Consider the following 20,068-nt stretch of genomic DNA (forward strand, 5'->3'; position numbering starts at 1 on the left):
ACTTTCAGGGAATGTGTGGACTGATCAAATGTATAGATTAAATGCAGTGTGATTTGTTTTGGATGAATGCATCTTCCAAATGCACTGAATAAAAGTGCAGTTAATGAGACTCACTGTTGAACATATATAAATTACATTTAAGCAATATATTAAGCTATGGATTTGGTAAGCTACAAACTTTACGTTAATAATACACACATTTTTGTATGTGAAAAATTAATTCATTTTAATATAAAATAAAAGAAAAAATTAAATTAAATTAAATTAAATTAAATTAAAATAAAATATAAAATAGATTCAGGAGCATGTTAAATGTCTAGTCATTTTTCTTGGGGAAAAATCCAGAAAAATAAAATAAAATAATAAAATAAAATAAAACTAAATAAAATAAAATAAAAAAGTTAAAAAAAGTAGTTTTTGATGAAAGCATTTTCCAAATGCATTAAAAATAAGTGTAGTTAATGCATTCTGCACTTCAGAGACTCACTGTTGAACATATATAAATTACATTATGCAGAATTATTAAGCAGTGGATCATATAAGTGGATTGCATTTTTGTTGTTGAAAATTCTATTAATTAAAAATAAATAAATAAATAAAATAAAAATATAAAAAACAGACACAAGAGCATGTTAATAGTCTCAGTTTCCTTGGTGTAAAATCCAGCAATGCAATGCAATAAAATAAAATAAATAAATAAAAATAAATAAATAAAGTTTGTTTTTGATGAAAGAATCTTCCATATGCATTAAAAATAAGTATAGTTAATGCATTTTGAACTTGAGAGACTCACTGTTGAACATATATAAATTACATTTATGCAGAATTACTAAACTCTCATGTAAGCTACAAACTTTGTCAATAACAATAATCATATTTTCGTTGTTGAAAAATTCTCTTAATTTTAAAATAAAATAAAATAAAATTGATGAGACTTATGAGATTTACTGTTGAATGTATATGAACTACATTTAAGCAATATATTAAACTATGGATAGTATTTGTAAGCCTTGTAAACTTTTAATAACTGTTAATAAAAAAATCCACTAAAAAACATTAAAAAAAACAATAAAAAAATAAAATACATAAATATATATTCCTTGGTGAGAAATCTACCAACTCAATAAATAAAATAAACAAAACAAAATAAATAATGAAATAAAATTAATAAAAAATGCAACAAAACAAAGTAATTTAACCAGACACGGAGTGAGAAAAAAAGAGTGAAAATGTCCGATGGATCTATAAAGACTTGCAAAAAAGCATATTGAATGCAGGAACTTACATTTGATCTGTTTTATCTAAGAGCTTTACAGTTGGATCAACATAGTCAACCAACCTGATTCAATCTATACTGCAAGACGCTTTGGATAAAATAGTTTGCTAACTGACTGTCTTACTATGCTGTTCCATCATCCACTAAAGGCAAACAGGTCAATGAAGGGTTCGGATTGTGTGGGAGTTGCAGATAAAAGTGAGGCTAGTTTACATGGATATTGAATAGACTTCCTCTTTGGGTTTCGAGGTTTTGCTGTAGTTCCAATAACCCTAGCGGTAGACTCATTCAACTGCTAATCGATCGAGTGGGCGTAGGAACGCGCAAATGTGTGTAAGTGGAAAGGCTGCACGGAAAACACTTCAATCTGCTTAGTCATCACGATTCCTCGTGACAAACAACCCTGTCATTTAGTTAATGCTCCTGAAGTTTTCTCCTCTGTCAAACACAGTCATTACCGCCACGATCGGCTATGATCATTGCACTCGCTTCTTTATTCATTCTTGCAGCATTTCTTTTCCTCGTGTTCGAGACTAGATTCGCCCTGCTGAGAGAAATCTCTCACTGTCTGATCATCGCATACAGTACAGAGCATCAAAGACTGGTTCCCTAGCAACCCCTGCCTTTAAGAGCTCTTCTGTCTGACTGCAGTAGCCCCGCCCACAATAAACAAACAAAACCAGCAGTCAGCACATTCCCTATAACTCAACTACAACACCACATATTCAGTATTACACTTATATTACACAACATTACACTTACACAATTGTGTGTAACTGACTTAATAGTATGATGTTACTCTTGAGGGACACATATGAACACCTACAAACTACACTTAAGCAATACATTAAACTGCAGACCTTGTTTGTAAGCCCCAAACCCATTGTCATTACTGGAAAATCAGGTAAAATTAATATTAAAATCCAGCAATTTAACTTTAAAATGGGAAATAAAAAAATAAAAAAATAAAATCTAAAACATTAATAATAATAATAGAACATTTTCCTTGCTCTAGAAACATAAAAAAAAAAAAAAAAAAAAAAAAAAAATCATGAAATATTATTACTTGCATTTTCACTGTTGGAAAATTCAGCAATTTAAAAAAATAAATAAATAAAAATGACAAATAATTATTTTACAAATAAACTAAACTAAAATAAATAAATAAATGCAATTAAAAAAATAAATATACAAAAATAAGCAAAAATTAATAATAATAACAATAATAATAATACAAAAAAGTTTTTAAAAATTATTATAAAAAATAAAAAATAAATAAATAATCAAAAAAGAAAAATATAATAATAATAATAATAATAATAATAATAATAATAATAATAATTCATTTTTAAAATGACAAATTTTATAAAATGAAATAAAATAAAATAAAATAAATAATATAGTATTTTACTTGCTGGAAAAGTAATTTAACTTGAAAATGAATGAATGAATGAATAAATCAAAATGATCCTTTTAAAAATAAACTAAAATAAATAAAAAATTAAATACAATTAAAAAATAAATATATAAAAATAAAGAAAATGTAATAAATAATAACAGTAATAATAATAATAATTCATTTTTAAATTGACAAAAATAAAAAAATCTAATAAAATGAAAAAAAAAGTAAATAAATAAATAAAATATAAAATAATAATAATAACTTAATTTTAACATATATAAAATAAAATAAAATAAAACAAACGACAGCCCCTTTATTATCTAGGACAGAACAGTTCTGTTGGAACTAAACAAGCACCTTACCCTTCTTCCTGACTGACTCTTCAGACTCTGGTTTGCGTGTGACTGACACCACCTTCATCAGGAGGTTATTCCCACCCTGCCGGATGAGTGACACCACCTGCTTGTGTCCCACTTTTACGACGTTTACACCATTCACCTGAGAGAAAAATCACAACAAAAAAAAATAAATAAATGAAAGAAAGTGTTTTTCCGACACCTCAGGGTCCTCAAGGACTTTACACAACTGCACCAAACATTATTTCATTTTTATGTGCTGAAAATGTAATACATGATGAATAGCAGGTACATCAGTGGATATACCATCGGACAAACCAATCCTATACCTCAATGAGAAAGTCACCAGTCCTTAGCCCCGCCCTCCAGGCCACGCCCTCAATATCCACAGACTCCAGGTACTGCAGTGCAGGAAAGGCAGGTGTGGGTGTAAACTCTTCAATGGGCGTCTCAGCTACACAAACACACAGAATCACATGGAATATCACATTATACGTGCAGACACTCTGTATGAGGTCAATGAATGGCTTACTTTTACATAATTGACTATAATTAGACAAGCAAAAATATTAAAAAATTAGACTCTAAATTAGCCTTTCCGTTAATATAAACATATGTCTAAATAGATCTGCAAGTGTTTCGCTCTTAACCTTTGAGGAAGTCATAGTATAGGAATTATGAAAGCAATAAAGAGACTGCTGACACCCATATTCATAAAAGATATTAATGCAGCATGTGGGTAACAGATGGCATTAGGAACTCATAACTCATACCCAGGATGGTGCCACCCCAGAGACTGGGCACTAACACACACACACACACACACAAACCCTGCTGATCCGTACGTGTTGTCAAACACAACTGTCTAATAAAGCTGTTGAGTCACCACTATATATGTTACAGAAATGTCACAATATGAACCAGTGACCGCAATATTTGATTATATAAGTAATGAAGTTAACGTTCAAATAGCTATCATGTAACTATTTATTGTAAATGATTACAGATGTGTGATGGATGCTATTTCAGAGTAATATTCATTTTAACTTTCGAGACAACAACAACAATAATGCTTATTATTATTGTTTTATTCTATTTCTTTTGATCTCAATTAATTTTTGCCCCAGGAGTGTAAGAGAACTATTATTATTATTATAATTGCATTATTATTGCGATGTCATTTTTGATGATTATTTATATTTTGATCAATAATAAAATATTTTTATTATTATTACTAATAAAAATAATAACTAAGGCCACACAGGTTATTGGATAATATTAACCCATAACCAAAACTATTTAAACTCGGCGGTACTAAAAGTCTGGTTCCATTCTGATTGGTCAGTTTTCACAAACCAGTCAATTCCAATTATTTTGTTGAAAATCCTGTTTTACTTGGAAATACATCACATTACACATTGCAAATGCTGTTTCAAGTTGACTTCAAGTGATGTAACCCAGCAACGTGAAAGAAGCCGCAACTCTGACTGTAAGAGCAAACTGAGGCCACTTCTTACCTTTTGCTCCCCGCAAGACGAAGCCGAATCCTTCATTCTCTTTTTTCTGGAGCACAGCGTTCTTCTCCTCGATGATGTAATCACTGGGCATAAGAGAGAGCAGGACAGTGAGGTCAGACTCCAGCACCATTCCTGTATCAGGAGCACCACGGCCAGACCACCTGGACGTACCCCCACACACCGCCACTCTCCCCGATCCCCGTCCCGCTCCGCCGATGAGCCAATCAGGTTAAAAGCTGTGGCTGTGAGAGTGTGGACGCTATGAAAAAGCTCAGGTGGAAGCTCCTGTCCTTCTGTTTGACTCCTGCACAGCCTCTTTAACTGCATTAGGAGATTGGACCAAATGCTAATATCCAGCCTCTTGTGCTATTAAATGCAAGGATAGAAAAATGAGGGCCTTCAACTCTTTCCCTGTCCAACTCTGAATGCAGCACAAAGACAAAAACATCCTTTAAAAGCCAGAAATGAAAAAGACAATCTTAACCCTGCATTTATGCCTTAAAGTGCAGCCCATCAGTGAGAAAAAGATGGGATGAGCACTCACAAAAGAGAAAGCGAGTCAGAGACACACAAAGGATCTTTTTCTGTGGTGGTCTCTTCCCCCCAACACACACATACACACACACGGTCCATCTGTCTGGATGCATGGAGATAGTTATCATCAGAGCGAACAGCAGGGACAAATCTGTTCGTCCTTACTCATGTGAGCCTCAGTTACCCGCCTGTAGACACCATCAGCCCCCCGCCAACACACACATACAAACAGCGCACTAGACATACAAATATCACATTACTAACCTCACTGCTATGATTAACTCTGCTCTTCTGCATTTGCATTACATTTGGCAGATGCTTCTATCTCAAACTTATGGGCTACTTGACACTAGGTGATAATAACAGTTATCACTGTACTGTCCCCAGATTAATCATAGTACATTAAAGGAGAAGTCCACTTCCAAAACAAAGATCCACATATAATGTACTCACCCCCTTGTCAATCAAGATGTTTGTGTCTGTCTTTCTTCAGAAGAAATTGTTTTTTGAGGAAAACATTTCAGCATTTTTCTCCATATAATGGACTGATATGGTGCCCCGATTTTGAACTTCCAAAATGCAGTTTAAATGCGGCTTCAAACGATCCAACATACAGTTGTAAAGAATCCCAGCCAATAGAAAAGGGTCTTATCTAGCAAAACGATCGGTTATTTTAATAAAAATAATACAGTTAATATACTTTTTAATGTCAAACGCTCTTCTTGTCTTACTCTGCCTGAACTATTTTTTTCCGGTTCATGACAATTAGGGTATGTCGAAAAAATAAAATTTCATGTTCTCCCTTAACTTCAAAACTTGCCCTATATCGCTGTTTTACCTTTTTTGTTAAGGGTGTTTGATCTTCTTTGCATGTTCACTTTGCAAAGCCTGGGTCAGAACTTCTGCAGCGATGTAGGATGATTTTGAAATGATTTTTGAAGTTGAGGGAGAAAATACGATTGGAGTTTTTCGACATACCCTAACTGTCTTGAGCCAGAATATACAGAGTTCAAAGAGAGCAAGGAAGGCGAGTGTTCGAGATAAAAAAGTATTTAAATTGTATTTTTTTAAATGAAAATAACCAATTGTTTTGCTAGATAAGACCCTTTTTCCTCGGCTGGGATCGTTTACAACCACATTTGGGATCGTTTGAAGCCACATTTAAACTGCATTTTGGAAGTTTAAATCGGGGCACCATAGCAGTCCATTATATAGAGAAAAATGCTGAAATGTTTTTCTCAAAAACATAATTTCTTTACAACTGAAGAAAGAAAGACATGAACATCTTGGATGACAAGGGGGTGAGTACATTATATGTGAATCTTTGTTTTGGAAGTGGACTTCTCCTTTAAGATTAATGGTTTTGCATTACATGTTTTCTGAAAAGTTATGTTTGAATTTGCAAATGAGGCACTATGCCATTTAATGTGCGCTACTTTGCCTACATTTCCAGAACAGAAATCCGAATATTGCATATTTTATTCATTTTGTTGACATTAGAGTTAATGGTTTTACACAGGGGATTTCTTTATGGTCTCTGTTTTTATCACTCCAAAAATCTGAAAAATATATTCAGGAAAAAACGAATTTTAACACATTTTAAAGGATTAGTTCACTTTGAGAATAAAAATTCCCTGATAATTTACTCACCCCCATGTCATCCGAGATGCTTATGTCTTTCTTTCCTCAGTCAAAAGGAAATGAGGGTTTTTTGAAATGAAAACATTTCAGGATTTTTCTCCATATAGTGGACTTCAATGGGGATCAACAGGTTGAAGGTCCAAAGTGCAGTTTCAATGCAGCTTCAAAGGGCTCCCATTGAAGTCCACTACAAGGAGAAAAATTCTGGTATGTTTTCCTCAAAAATATAAATTTCTTTTCAGCTGAAGAAAGACAGACTTGAACATCTTGGAGTAAATTATCAGGACATTTTTATTCTGGAAGGGAGCTAATCCTTTAAGGAACAAAAACACATCTCTTCCATCTACACTTGACCCTCTAACATTTGCATTCTCTGTTCTATTTCTATTGTAATGACTTGTTTTCTTTTTTTATTAAAAAAGACCCTCTAACAATTTTTGTTCTGTTTTTTATTCTAACCCCTTGTTTCCTTTTATTTAAAAATACTGACCCTTTAACACATTCTCTATTCTTTTTCTACTTTATTTACTTTTTGCTTTTATTTATTAAAAAAAGTTGACCCTCTAACACTTGCACTCTCTATTCTATTTCTATTCTAATTACTTGTTTTCGTTTTATTAAAAAAGACCCCTTAACAACTAACATTCTCTATACTAACCTTCTCATTCTCGTGACGCCGCGACACGCGATAAAGGGTATCTTTTCCATGTTTCAATCTGAGTTTTTGTCTTAACTAGCCACGGCGGTGGCACGCAAAATTTGTAATTCAGAAACGGTTTCTATTTCCGTGACGTCGCAGCTGGAACATACAAACTACTGTATGACAGTGATAATCTCAGGTGCTGATTATGTGCTTTATTCAATTTTATTAGTGTCTAATGAGAGATTTAATATAGCCAATTTATAGCCATACTGAAAGCAACTACAGACAGTTTATCTCAGATCTTGAAAATAAATAAAAGAAAAATGAAGGCTTAAAACTGCGAACTCAGTGCGAACCAACAAGTGTATTCCATAATAAATACGGTATCAGTCACTCAGTATGTATTTTTAATTATGTTTAAAAGGTTTAATATTTATCAATTAGATCATAAACTTGCCCATTTCGCTGAGTGCAGTGCACTTCTGCGGTTCTGAATGGCTGTGATATCTGTCATGCCGTGGTGTCGCGTCACGTCTGGTGTGGACAGCCAAATTGCTTGTCGCTGGAATCCTGTCGCATCGCGTGTTGTTAGGACACAGTGTTATGCTAGTGTTCTCTAATCTTTTTCTATTCTATCCAATTGTTTTCTTTTTTAATTTATTATTATTAAAAAAAAAAAAAAACTTGCTATGTGTACTGCGTTAGACTAACCGAGACTTGTCACAGTACTACTTATTGCTCTTTGGCTGGTTTTGCTTGCTTCTACTGTCTTCATTTGTTAGCTTTGAATAAAAGTGTCTGCTAAATGACTAAATGTAAATGTAATTGTGATTGAAAGCTATATAAATCAGGTGAATGATATATGAACAAACCCCTCTGTAGAAACTTTTAGAATATGGACAGGAATAAAACTGTAAAGTCAAGAGTATGTAAGTGCTACTAAAGTGGAGATCTCTGGTTCTGTGCATGAGAAAAAAACTTTTTAGAAAATGGCTTTTAAAGTTATGTATTGTAAATTAAATCTACAGATGCAAAAAGATATAGTGTGTACTTTGGATGTCTTCTTTCCACTAGTCTGAAAGAAGATTAGTTATGAAAGCAAAAATAGCCTGAAATTCTAAAGTGACCAGTGTCTGAAAAGTAGTGTCTTGCATTAAAAATGTTCTGAAATAAAGTTGGTTTGAAATAAAATTTCACTCTGTTTTCTCAATGCATATTATTTATCATTTTGTGGATTAACGATCCATGCATGTTTTATTATTTTTTTTTTTAATTTGCTTTGAGCTTGTCAAATTTAATCAAATTACATTACTGGATCTTCCAGAGAAAAGACAGACTCTTTAGGGAATTACGCCGGATGTTGTAATTTAGGGATTTAAGGACCCATTTAAGGATTTTTAAACTTATACAAATTATTGCATCTCATTATCTGATACATCAGTTTCAGCTTTCCTTCAGATGTTTAAACTAAACTGCAACTGTACCAACTGCATGACTATTTAATGTAGTAATCATAAATTAGCCTATGATTGGCTTTCTGTTGCTAAACAACTTGCTGTAAGATTCAAGGACTGCCCTGATTCACACTGCATGCCTTCAGCACCAGTAGAGGGTGTAAAAAGACATTAATCCAAAGTTAATCAGAGTGTGAAAAGCAATTTACAGTGATTTCATGATATACCTTGTGTGTTCCCTGGGAATCAAACTCATGACCTTGGCATTGCTGCTGCCATGCTCTACCAGTCAAGCCACAGAAAAAAAGAAAGACACTGCACCTCATTTATAACAACTCCCATACCATCTAAAAATCGGTTTTACAAACAGAGCATACTAAAGTACCTTGTGAACAGCTGCTTGTGTGCTGATTGCGGAATAATTACCACAGAACGACTAAAAGCTGTCTATCCGATCACATGAGACAAGAGCAACGCCTGTCTGTATCATCAACTATCAGAAGAAAGCTCATCTCTCTCTCTCTCTCTATCTCTCTCTCTCTCTCTCTGTCCATCTCTCTCTCTCTCTCGTACCCCGAGGGTCTTCATCACCAATGCATTAGGAGTGACAAGAATCTAATTAAGCAGTGGAGAATCAATTAGATCAATTACAGATGATTCGGTGTCGTTAGCGCCTCGGGTTAACGAAACGCTCTGTCCTACAGAACAGCAGTCACGCCTGCGATAACATCAGTGTATGGTCGGGCGTCTGGAACTTCCATTTGCTGTGGTTTTGTTTACCAACCAAATCCCAGACAAGCCACATTAAACTGGGACAGTGGAATACTTGGGTTGCATTTTCTATTATCTGTGTAATAAATGCACAAGCAAACACTGTAACTAATGCTTAATATGATATCATGTCACATATGTATGCATGCATGCATTTATTTATATATAAGTGTCCATGTGTACATTGTCTGGGTTGGTTCATGCCTTATGTAATATGTCCGTTATATAAATGCATTAAACATTTCAAATATTTGTTATAAGCGTACAAAAGCCCTCACAGTCGAGTTCAGTTAATCTAGTGCCTAATGATAATTTGATGAGATAACGAAGTGTGAAAATGAATATAATGGCCATTAGACCTCAGGAAGAAGGTTTCCTGTAGCGTTGACTTCTTGTCAAAGTAGTGCGCACAACTCACTAAAATGATCTCCTGTTCCAAGGGGAACTTACGTGAGTGTGTTAGCCACATTTTGTCCCATTTCATGAGGCTAACCCTCTGTACGGTGACTGACATTCCCATATAATGAACACTTGGGAAAAGTGAAGAGGGAGTTGACAGCACACATTTTAACTTTAACTTTAACAGCCAGTTTGCTTTGTGTCTGTGTGCTAGCTTTTCACAGCTAGGTCAACATGTGCCAACTCATGCTGATGTTCAGTTTAGTGCACTTAACAGTGCAGCTGGAAATTTATCAGCACACTTACATATTAACATTTACAATTTTAAGATTTAAATATAACACTTGCAGCATCAATCTTTTAGTGAGGATTGGACATTGGAAAGTATTAGCTAAAAGAAGTTCAAGCACATGCTAATATTTACAGTTTAGCGGGCTATGTCACACTCAAATGCTAACATTTACAGTTTAAAATGATTAGCAGACTTGTCCTATTAGCTGAGCATTGTTTGGCACACTTGAATGCTGACATTTACAGTTAAAACTGATTAGCAAACTTGTCATATTAGCTGACTGGCACACTCACATGCTAACATTAATTACCAGACTTAGACAAACTTAGTTGGGCACACTCATATGCTGATATTTACAGTTTATATCGATTAGCAGACTTATTAGCGGAGCATAGTTTGGCATATTTACATGCTAACATTTACAGTTTAAATCTATTAATACAGCTCAGTGTAGTTCAGCACTGACATGTTAATATATCAATATTGAAGATTTAATATCAAATCTGTTAGAAGATTTAACACATTAGCTGAATGTAGTTTACATGCTAACATTTACAGACTTCTCATATTAGCTGAAAAAAGTTTGGAGTACTCACATGCTAATGTTTGCATTTTGAATTTAAAGGGATAGTTCACTCAAAAATGAAAATTAATTACTCACCACATTTAGACATTTACTCATCCTTGGAACACAAATTAAGATGTTTTTAATTAAACTATAAGACACGGAAGAGAATAAATTGTTGAATAGAAGTCGTTCTTGTAGCTATTAAATTACAGTTGATACACTGATGTCACATGGACTATTTTAACAATGTCCTTACTACATTTCTGGGCCTTGAACATTTCAGTTGCATTGCTGTCTATGCAGGGTCAGAAAGCTCTCGGTTATCATCAAAAATATACTTTGTGTTCCAAAGATGAATGATGGTCTTACAGATTTGGAATGACATGAGGGTGAGTAATTAATTACAGAATTTTCATTTTTGGGTGAACTATCCCTTTAACGATAGACTTATACTTAATTTGATTTTAAACTGCAGTACAGTGAATTTGGAGTTTAGAGCTGGATCGTCATCTTGGCAACTTCCGACAGTTTAATCACTGTTAGTCTAAATGTTGAATTGGGAGCTCCTACAGAGGATTTTAGAAAGGTTATGGTCATTCATTCATATCTTATATTGGGAAACAGATGATTTTACAGTCTGGGAGAGGCTACATTTGTCTTGTACGTTTCGAGTCCATTTCAGAAGGTAATTGATTTGACTGGGTGCAGTTCTTTAGGCTGCTGTTCTAGACCTGTTTGCTGTTGTTGAGCAGACTGGCAAGAGAAGATGAATGGAGTGAAAACTATCAGTTTGACAGAGAGACTCCAGTAATTAATCCTCTCTCGTTCTCTCTCTTTTACTCTATTCTCCAACTCATCCCATCTTATCCTCCGCCCCACATCAATCATTCTTTAATACAAACGCAGAATCAACAAAATCTAGCTTATGTCTTGCGGTCACACTAGGTAGAACGGATATGTAAGAGTATGCTAACAATTTGCCTCAATAGACCTTAGTCCGGTTGGAAGCCATACTGAATTTAACAGATGAAAATGAGGCTGTGATAAGACTTACAACAAAAACATTTCAGAAAGATATTTTGAAAGATGTTGAACAATCTGTGGATTTGTTAAACAGTACAGTCCACTGAAAATTCAAAATTAAATATGCACTAGTCTGAGGTCTATAGCTGCACAGAGTTCAAACATGATTATTATTATTATTTTTTTTAAACATGATGTACTTTTATTTTATGTCATTGTTTGGCTTCCTGGGTGTAAATCAAACAATTTCGACAGCTTTGCAACAATATAAGTTTATAATATACAAACTTCTGCTACTTTTGTAGTATACAAACTTCAAATAACAAACTGTGCAATACTGTGAAAAATTTTAGGAGATAGCAAAATGTATTAATTTTGAATAAAATAAATGGATATAATAATATTATAAAATGATGTTGTATAAAATATAGAAAATGCTTTTATTTTGTTATTATTTATTATATTAAAGCATGTGAAATCATTTGTTGTTGCTCATATTTGTTGGTGCAACGAAATGAACTGCATTCAAGACTGCCCTTTGAAACACAGTCGATATTATTCATAAATAGATCTGCATATCCAATTACACTTTAAAATTGCACATAATGTAAAACACGACCTCTGCTTTAATAGCATGCACTGATTGTTTTTTATTACACTCAGCTGTAAAATTTAATGTAGTTCTCTGTTCTCAATGGAACCGAGTGCATAAGCATTCATTTTTTTCTGTGAAAAAAAAAGTTGCATGCAATAAGATGTGAAATGAAGACTAAATGTGTAAGTGTAAATTAAAAGCAAATATGAGTGGCAAAAAAAACAAAACATGACGTAATGTGTGCTCACAAGCTCTATCCTCTAGATGGCAGTAGAGACTCGATACTACAAATGACAGACTTCACAGAGTCAGACTAACTTTCTTAGGTTAGCTTTTAGCTACTGACAACCAAAATGCCCTGTAATTTCTTATGCATGCACACATACTGTATATACATTACCTATATGAGGTAAAGTTGTCGTAGGAGCCCACAGTGTAATGTCTGAACAGCCTCTTGGTTCGGTCCTCTCTCGTCTCTGAAAAACAAACATGACACATATTAACATCAATCATCGTAATTCAAAATTTTCAATTCCATTTATCATATTTGCATTGCATTTCAGAGTCGATCGCATGTCTCTAATCAGGCTTCTGTGAAAATGTGGGTGTTTGTTGTTTGATTGTTGTTTACAATCTTAATTAAATGCACAGGCAAGGTCAACTGTATATTTGTGCGTGTATATGTGTGTGTGTGAGAGAATGTGGTCTCGTTAATCCAGTCGGAGAGTCTGGCTAATAGGGCGGGTGTCTCAAGCCAGACTAGATTTATGTGATTGGACTTTGGGCTGGAAATCAATGCACTGCTCCCCTACAGGAGGCCAATCTGCTGACACACATATACACAGAATCACATTCACACACAAACATACTCAAACACACCATGAGAATCTTATAAATAATGAATCTTACAAATATTTTCTGGCAAGAACAGACAGTCAAACACATGCATTGCTTTTCTAGATGCGTGTTATGGCAGTTATTGAATTACAGTTTGCTCTCTGTGTTATTGAATTCAACATGTCTTCCTCTCTCTCTCCCCTTTCTTAATAAACTCAGTGACCCACTTGCTCTGGTCTGATTACTAATGCATATTTCCTCTGTCTTTCTTCCGTCCCCTGTCTATGCTCCTTCCTGTGTCACACTCTGGTATTCCCTCTGTACATGTCTGTTCTTCAGTCCTCTTTTCCTTTGACAGTCTGTGAAGTGTCTTGGAGATTGTACCAACATGAGTGTATTTAAAGGAGTCATATTATGCTACATCAAAGTTTCTTGAAGTTTTGAAATAAACAAGTTCAGTCTATTATGAAAACATACTGTAACATGCAACTTTTGTTTTAGCCCAAAAAAGGAATGACAGATATTATATTACATACAACTGCATACATTTATAATGACCACCTTTTTGTGATGCTTCCAGTTAGGTATAAAGGTGAAAGCTTGATATATACTAATACATATAGATACAATTAAAACTAATAATTATAGTCAAATGTGGTATGCTGACCAACATTACTACTCATAGCACGCTATAACTTTCAAAACCTGTTGTGCTTATGTGTGAGCGCTCGGTGAGGAGCGTGAAACGCTTATCATTGTAGCCAATCACAGTCATGTCTGTTGAGCGCGTGAACACTATGGCCAATCAGCGATGTTTAAAAATCGTCTCAACAGCGCTCAAATGTGAGTGAGAAATGGCCGTTTTTAAAATTTCAGTACCGAAAGTAGTAAATACTATTATCATATTATATATAAACAGTAACTTACAGGTCTTCACGGCAACCTGTCAAAATAAAATTTTGGTTTAACTTGAAGAAAATGTGACAGAAATAAATTACTTTATGTAATGAACGCTTCTACTAATAATACTATTATTACTAGATTATTTTAAGGAATATTTGCCAGAAAAATGATTTACCAAAATTTAGTTACCAGAGAAATGTAAATACACAACACACACACATACACAAAAATGCATTAATGCTTGTTCAAATTACTTGGTTAAAATAAGCAGAAACACCTAAATTCTCTAAATTTTCTTACCTAACTTATTATATTTCCATATATATATTTCCATTATGTTTAGTCCACTTAAATTTGTTAAAAAAATTAATTGAGGTTAATCATTTTGTCTTGGGATTAAACAAGCCACCTAAACATTATTTGTTTAATTAAATTTTATTCTTGTTGTATGGACCTGAACTATTTGCGAAGAAAAGTTCACTTTAATTTTATTAAGTTTAATGAACAAGTTATTTTTTGAGTGTACACAACACTGTATTTTTGAAAGAAAATAAATAAAACAATAATCAGAGATGGTTTTGATTATTACAATTCAATGAAACCATTAAAACGGAATCCAGAAAATTAATGAATTTGGTAAAAATAAAGCTGAAGTTGAGAGAGGGAGGGGGAAAAGCATTTCATAAGGACTGATTTTTTCATAATGTGATTTTTAAAAAACTTTTAATAAATTGCTGTTAAATTGAGTAAGCTTTATGATTTTGGTTAATTAGACATGCTTTTTGATTACTTTTATTTTAATTTAACCATTAAAACAAAGTCTAGAAAAACGAATAAAAAAATGAATTAATTAATAAAAAGTGGAATTTGGGAAAATAAAATGGATCATAGGCCCCTATTCCCATATGTTGCATATGACTTGCTCTACTTCTGACAAGAGAAAGAATCAGAGAGACGATGAAAAATGGTCATGAAAAACTAAATTATGACTGCATTTGGTGCAAAAAAAACCTGACTAGCATTACATCATATTATATATAACATTATAAAATAAAATTATAAAGTATGATGTAATCCTTTTAACAAATTACTTTTATTCAAATGAAATATACAGCATATCAAAATAAATAAATATATATAATAAAAAATATGTAATTAATTAATAAATGACAAATAATTTATGCTAAATGCTTTTATGTAAAGCACTTTAAATTACCATTGTGTATAAAAGTGCTATATATATATATATACAAATAATATGCTTATGGAATAATATATATATATATATATATATATATATATATATAAAATGGCTTATAACACAATGACAGAAAAAAAATGTGATGGAAAAATAGGAAAACTTGCTTTAAAAAATTACTGACCTCTTAACAAAACAGTTCTTCATTTACAATTCCATAACCAAGTCTCAAGATCTGCCTGTTATACTTGCACTGTAGCCGCTCCACTGAGACTAATGTGATTAATAATTACGTTATATTGATAATTGATTACATTTCAAAAGAAAGAATAAGAGCGATCGGCCAAGTGAACGAGTGAGAGAGGAAAAGCGAGAGTTACATCTACTGACTCTGTGTCCTACTCTGTCACCACAAAATTGAGAAGTTAAAGCATGCATTAGCATTTTAATGACTTGAAGGCAAGGAAGGACGCACAGATCAAATTCACAGGAGAGAGGAAGAGAGAGCCAGAGAAAAAGAGGGTGATATATAAGCATCGGTATTACTATTGCATATAGGGATTTGCAACCAAACCAAAAAGCATTCAAAATTTGGACACAGACCATAACTAGGTGATTACTGATATGATTATGATACAATTCAATGGCAGCAAATAAGTAACTTGAATACAAACACACAAAAATCTAAGCTGATTTACAGGGCTTAACGCAAAATTTTCACTGGCCCTGACACAAAAAATAGTTGCTGTTTTCATTGCTTTTGGCCCATGTTTAATAAATAAGCTTTATGACACCAAACTTTTACATACCAATTAAACTGTACAGTTCTTGTTTCCAATTTTGATACCACAGCAAAAAATACTAGCCTAACAAATACAAATTTCAAACATTATTTGTTTGTTCAAAAATTATTTTATTATTAGTTTATTAAAAATGAAAAGATGTTTTAGGGGAAGACAGCAGACGAACTGAAGGAACGCAAACTCAATCTCTGCCAGCAGGTGGCGCTTATGGAATAGCAGTGATACTATGTTTCCTTGGTTACCACTGTAAACAAAGCAGAGCTGTCCTTATGAACGCTACTTTAAATGCCTTATGGAGGCATCTGTAACGTTACTCTACTATATAAATTAAATATAGATTAATCATTGCCAAAGCTACAAAGTTGTTAGGCCCCGATCAGACAGAACGCTTTTTTTGCAGAGAGAGGCGCCTTTTTTGAATTGTTTTCTATTGGCAGTGAGCATTATGCATGCTGTTTATGCGCCCTGGGTGCCTCGCTTTTATGCCCCATTCACACGGGGCATCAGCGTTAACGCTTCTCATTTATGTTGAATGGAGTGATGTCAAGCATTGCCGAACTGAATTATGGGTCCGTTGCATTGCCTCACTGGCGTTGCTTGCGACAGAAGTTAAAAAATGTTCAACTTTTCAAGCGCCAACGCAGGCGTCAGCCAATCAGATCGCCTTATGCAAATATACTAGAGCAGACGCTAGCCAATCCCGTTCGGTGCAGATGCTGGCCAATCAGCACAAAGCTTCAGACACGTGAAGTGTTAACGCTGACGCGCCGTGTGAATGGGGCTTTTGCTGCGCCTTGCATTTTTGCTGGAGCGCTCTGAGCGACCAAGCTGCAGCTTGCCAACACGGAAGTGACTAAAACTGCAATTCATCGACTGGCCACTAGAGACTGGCTGCAAAAAGGAGTCAATCCCATAGACTCCCCATGTTAAAATGCCCAACTTTACAGCAGAAAAAATATGTTTACAGCCTGGTACAAAAAGTGGTTTTGATCTATATAGCTCATTTTGCCCTTCATGTCAGGGCGTGGCCACTTGAGTGACAGATGGATTGTTGCTGCTGTCACCTCTGTTGCGCTAGGCGGGCGTGGTTTCAGCAACCAGCTCCACCCACGTCCCGCCTCTTTGCCCATTTTCGATTATCCGGGAGTGATGTGCAGTGACGCGATTCCAAGATGGCAACAGCTGATTCCCGCCCACTAAGAGCTTCAAAAATGCTCTTCAGAAACCTACGGCTGACGTCACGGACACTATGTCCATATTTTTCACAGTCTATGTGAGCGACTGAAGTTGAAAAAAAAAAAGCAACTCTGAGCAGAAAAGCGCCCGACGTCATTGCGTTTTTTTCTATTGTCCAATCGAATGAATGGAGAGGCTGGTCTTCCATTGTGGTGACGAAAGTTTAGTGTTGCTTAGAAAGTCCGGAGACTGCAGTGATGGAGGAGAAACTTTTGCTGTCTATCGCGGGTTACCCGGAGCTTTATTTTTTTTTTAAGGTTTTTGCTAATATGACAGTTTACTTAACAGCAAAAACCAAAAATTTTAGAGCACTCGCGCTATAATCCTTTGATTAGACTGACAGGACTGCTGATTTGATGGTTGCCTAGCAACATAAAAAAAAAAACAACGCACTGATCTTTTTTAAAAGTCACCAAATAAAGGCAGTGCGTGCCCCTCGCGTTTTTAGACCTAAAAAGCATGTTTGGTGTGATCGGGGCCTTAGTCGTCAAGACAGGTAATCTGACATACTTTTGTGGGTTATTTGTCTGTCAGAGATGTGCCTCTCTGTGATTGCTTAAAATTCTAAATGAACAAGGCTTAAAAACACATGAAAATGATAAACTTTCCTAACGGCACAGCACTGACCCGATCGGGCCAGTGACAAATTCGTCAACTGTCCTGAGCGTCTTTCACGCTGGCCCTGGGCCATCGGGCACTCCTTATTGTCAAGCCTTGCCCATAATGCATAATCTTTACTCACTGCGCAAAAATAAAATCAACATATGGACACGTGCATGCGTGTGTAGTTGATTACACAGGTCCTCGCCATCTGTGTCCAGAGGAAGAATAATGCAATCATTTATCATTCTTACAGGAAGAGAAGAGGAGATCTCTGAGGGCTACACGCAGCAATCATCTGTCAAATGACAAACTACATGAACACACACTCTATATGAATCAATATATTATCTGTTCAGGATATGTTGATGCGGTCGTTTGTGTCATGTGAACAGCCATACAGGATCTGGAAACGAGATTAAAAGTTCGTAAAGCACAGCTGAGTCACATTCATTCCAGATGGCTAAACGAACAACTAGACCATTTATTCCAATATAGTGGCCAAATGAACACAGTCCCACACACACACACACACCCTGGCACTGCCTCACTGAACTTGAAGTGAGATAAAAAGGCTGTCAGAAAAATTAAGAGTAACCTGAAGAACACTCTTGCATGAGAATAGAGCAAAGAAACGGCAGGAAATTACACAAGTCAAGCCAGCTTGGGAGAAACAATCAATCAGCAGACAATGACTTCAATTGCAACTCATGTATTTCGGATGCAAAAGTGTCTCTTGATCAGTTGAGTGACAGTCTACAAAGGCATTTAGAGTCTCAAAGCTTCATCATGGCAACTTTATGACGTGATCAGTGATTGAAGCTTGTCAAAAGCCCTTAACCAATTGCACTCCCCCACCGGCTTAACAGTTTAATGGGCTAAATGCTTTTGTAAAATATGCTGCTGCTTTAAATGAACAGCACCATGCATGGCAGGGCCTTGGCGCCAGCGAGGGATTATGGGAACCGTCCGTATGCCACAGATGGGATGCGGACGGCCAGAACTCAAACAGATTTTGAAATGAAAGCACACTTAAAGCCTAAAGAAGTCTAATATGCAGATTTTTTCAAATCAAAACAAATGGCAGAGAAGACCTCCAGCATATGAGGAGGCACTGTGAGAATTTCTCCGTTTTACATCAGCTGTGTGAAAGAGGCACCATGCCATCTTGAAGAGTTTATCTGCCGCGGGTGCAAATAACTTTTTCACTACCATCGAAACAGGAAATGACAGTGAAATAAAAACACAGATGTTTTTGACCTCATTGCTGTATAATTGTATTTATAGATAAATAACATTTGAATTATATTTACATAAATATATGTATATCTAAATAAACAAATATACATAGTTGATGAATACATTAATAAATTCTAAAAGATTTAATTATATACAATAACAAATTAAAAAATGTGTCATAAAAACGGTTTAAATAAAATTTGAATATTTAAATAATAACAATTATTCATACATCAGTTATAAATTAATACATTATCTGATAAAAATATGGGATAAATTAAAATATAAATAAATTATAAATATTATTACACAATTATAGTAAATTGTATGTGTGTGTATATATATATATATATATAGAGAGAGAGAGAGAGAGAGAGAGAGAGAGAGAGAGACAGAGAGATACACAGAAACACATAAATGATGAATAAAATAAATCACATATAAACATTGTATTATTTTTTAAATATATAAAGTATAAAAACTATATAATATATATAAATATATATAAATGATAAAAGATTTAAAATATAAAATAATTTATAGATTCTACACAATAATACAATTAAAAATGTATAACTTAAAAAAGCTATTTTAAATAACATGAACGTATTCAAAAAATTAAAGATTAATAAATCAGTTATAAATACATAAATTATCTGATAAAAATATATATACTAAATTATAATATGAGTAAATCATAAAGATTATTATAAAATTATAATAAACTGTAAACCTTCGATTTACAATGAATTATGAAAGATTTAAAATGAAAAAATCTTTT

The 20,068-nt window shown here is 34.1% G+C and overlaps 1 protein-coding gene across 1 annotated transcript in view; it reads right to left on the reverse strand.

The window, feature by feature from the left end:
• The window catches only part of shank3a (SH3 and multiple ankyrin repeat domains 3a), a 290,274-nt gene that overhangs the window by 13,790 nt on the left and 256,416 nt on the right, over positions 1–20,068 (reverse strand). Inside the window, 4 exon segments of the mRNA XM_051134506.1 lie at positions 3,041–3,176; positions 3,364–3,488; positions 4,552–4,634; positions 12,872–12,947. Coding sequence (XP_050990463.1) covers positions 3,041–3,176; positions 3,364–3,488; positions 4,552–4,634; positions 12,872–12,947 — 420 coding nt within the window.

The sequence above is a fragment of the Labeo rohita genome, chromosome 18 (genome assembly GCF_022985175.1).
Source record: "Labeo rohita strain BAU-BD-2019 chromosome 18, IGBB_LRoh.1.0, whole genome shotgun sequence".
Lineage (NCBI taxonomy): Eukaryota > Metazoa > Chordata > Actinopteri > Cypriniformes > Cyprinidae > Labeo > Labeo rohita.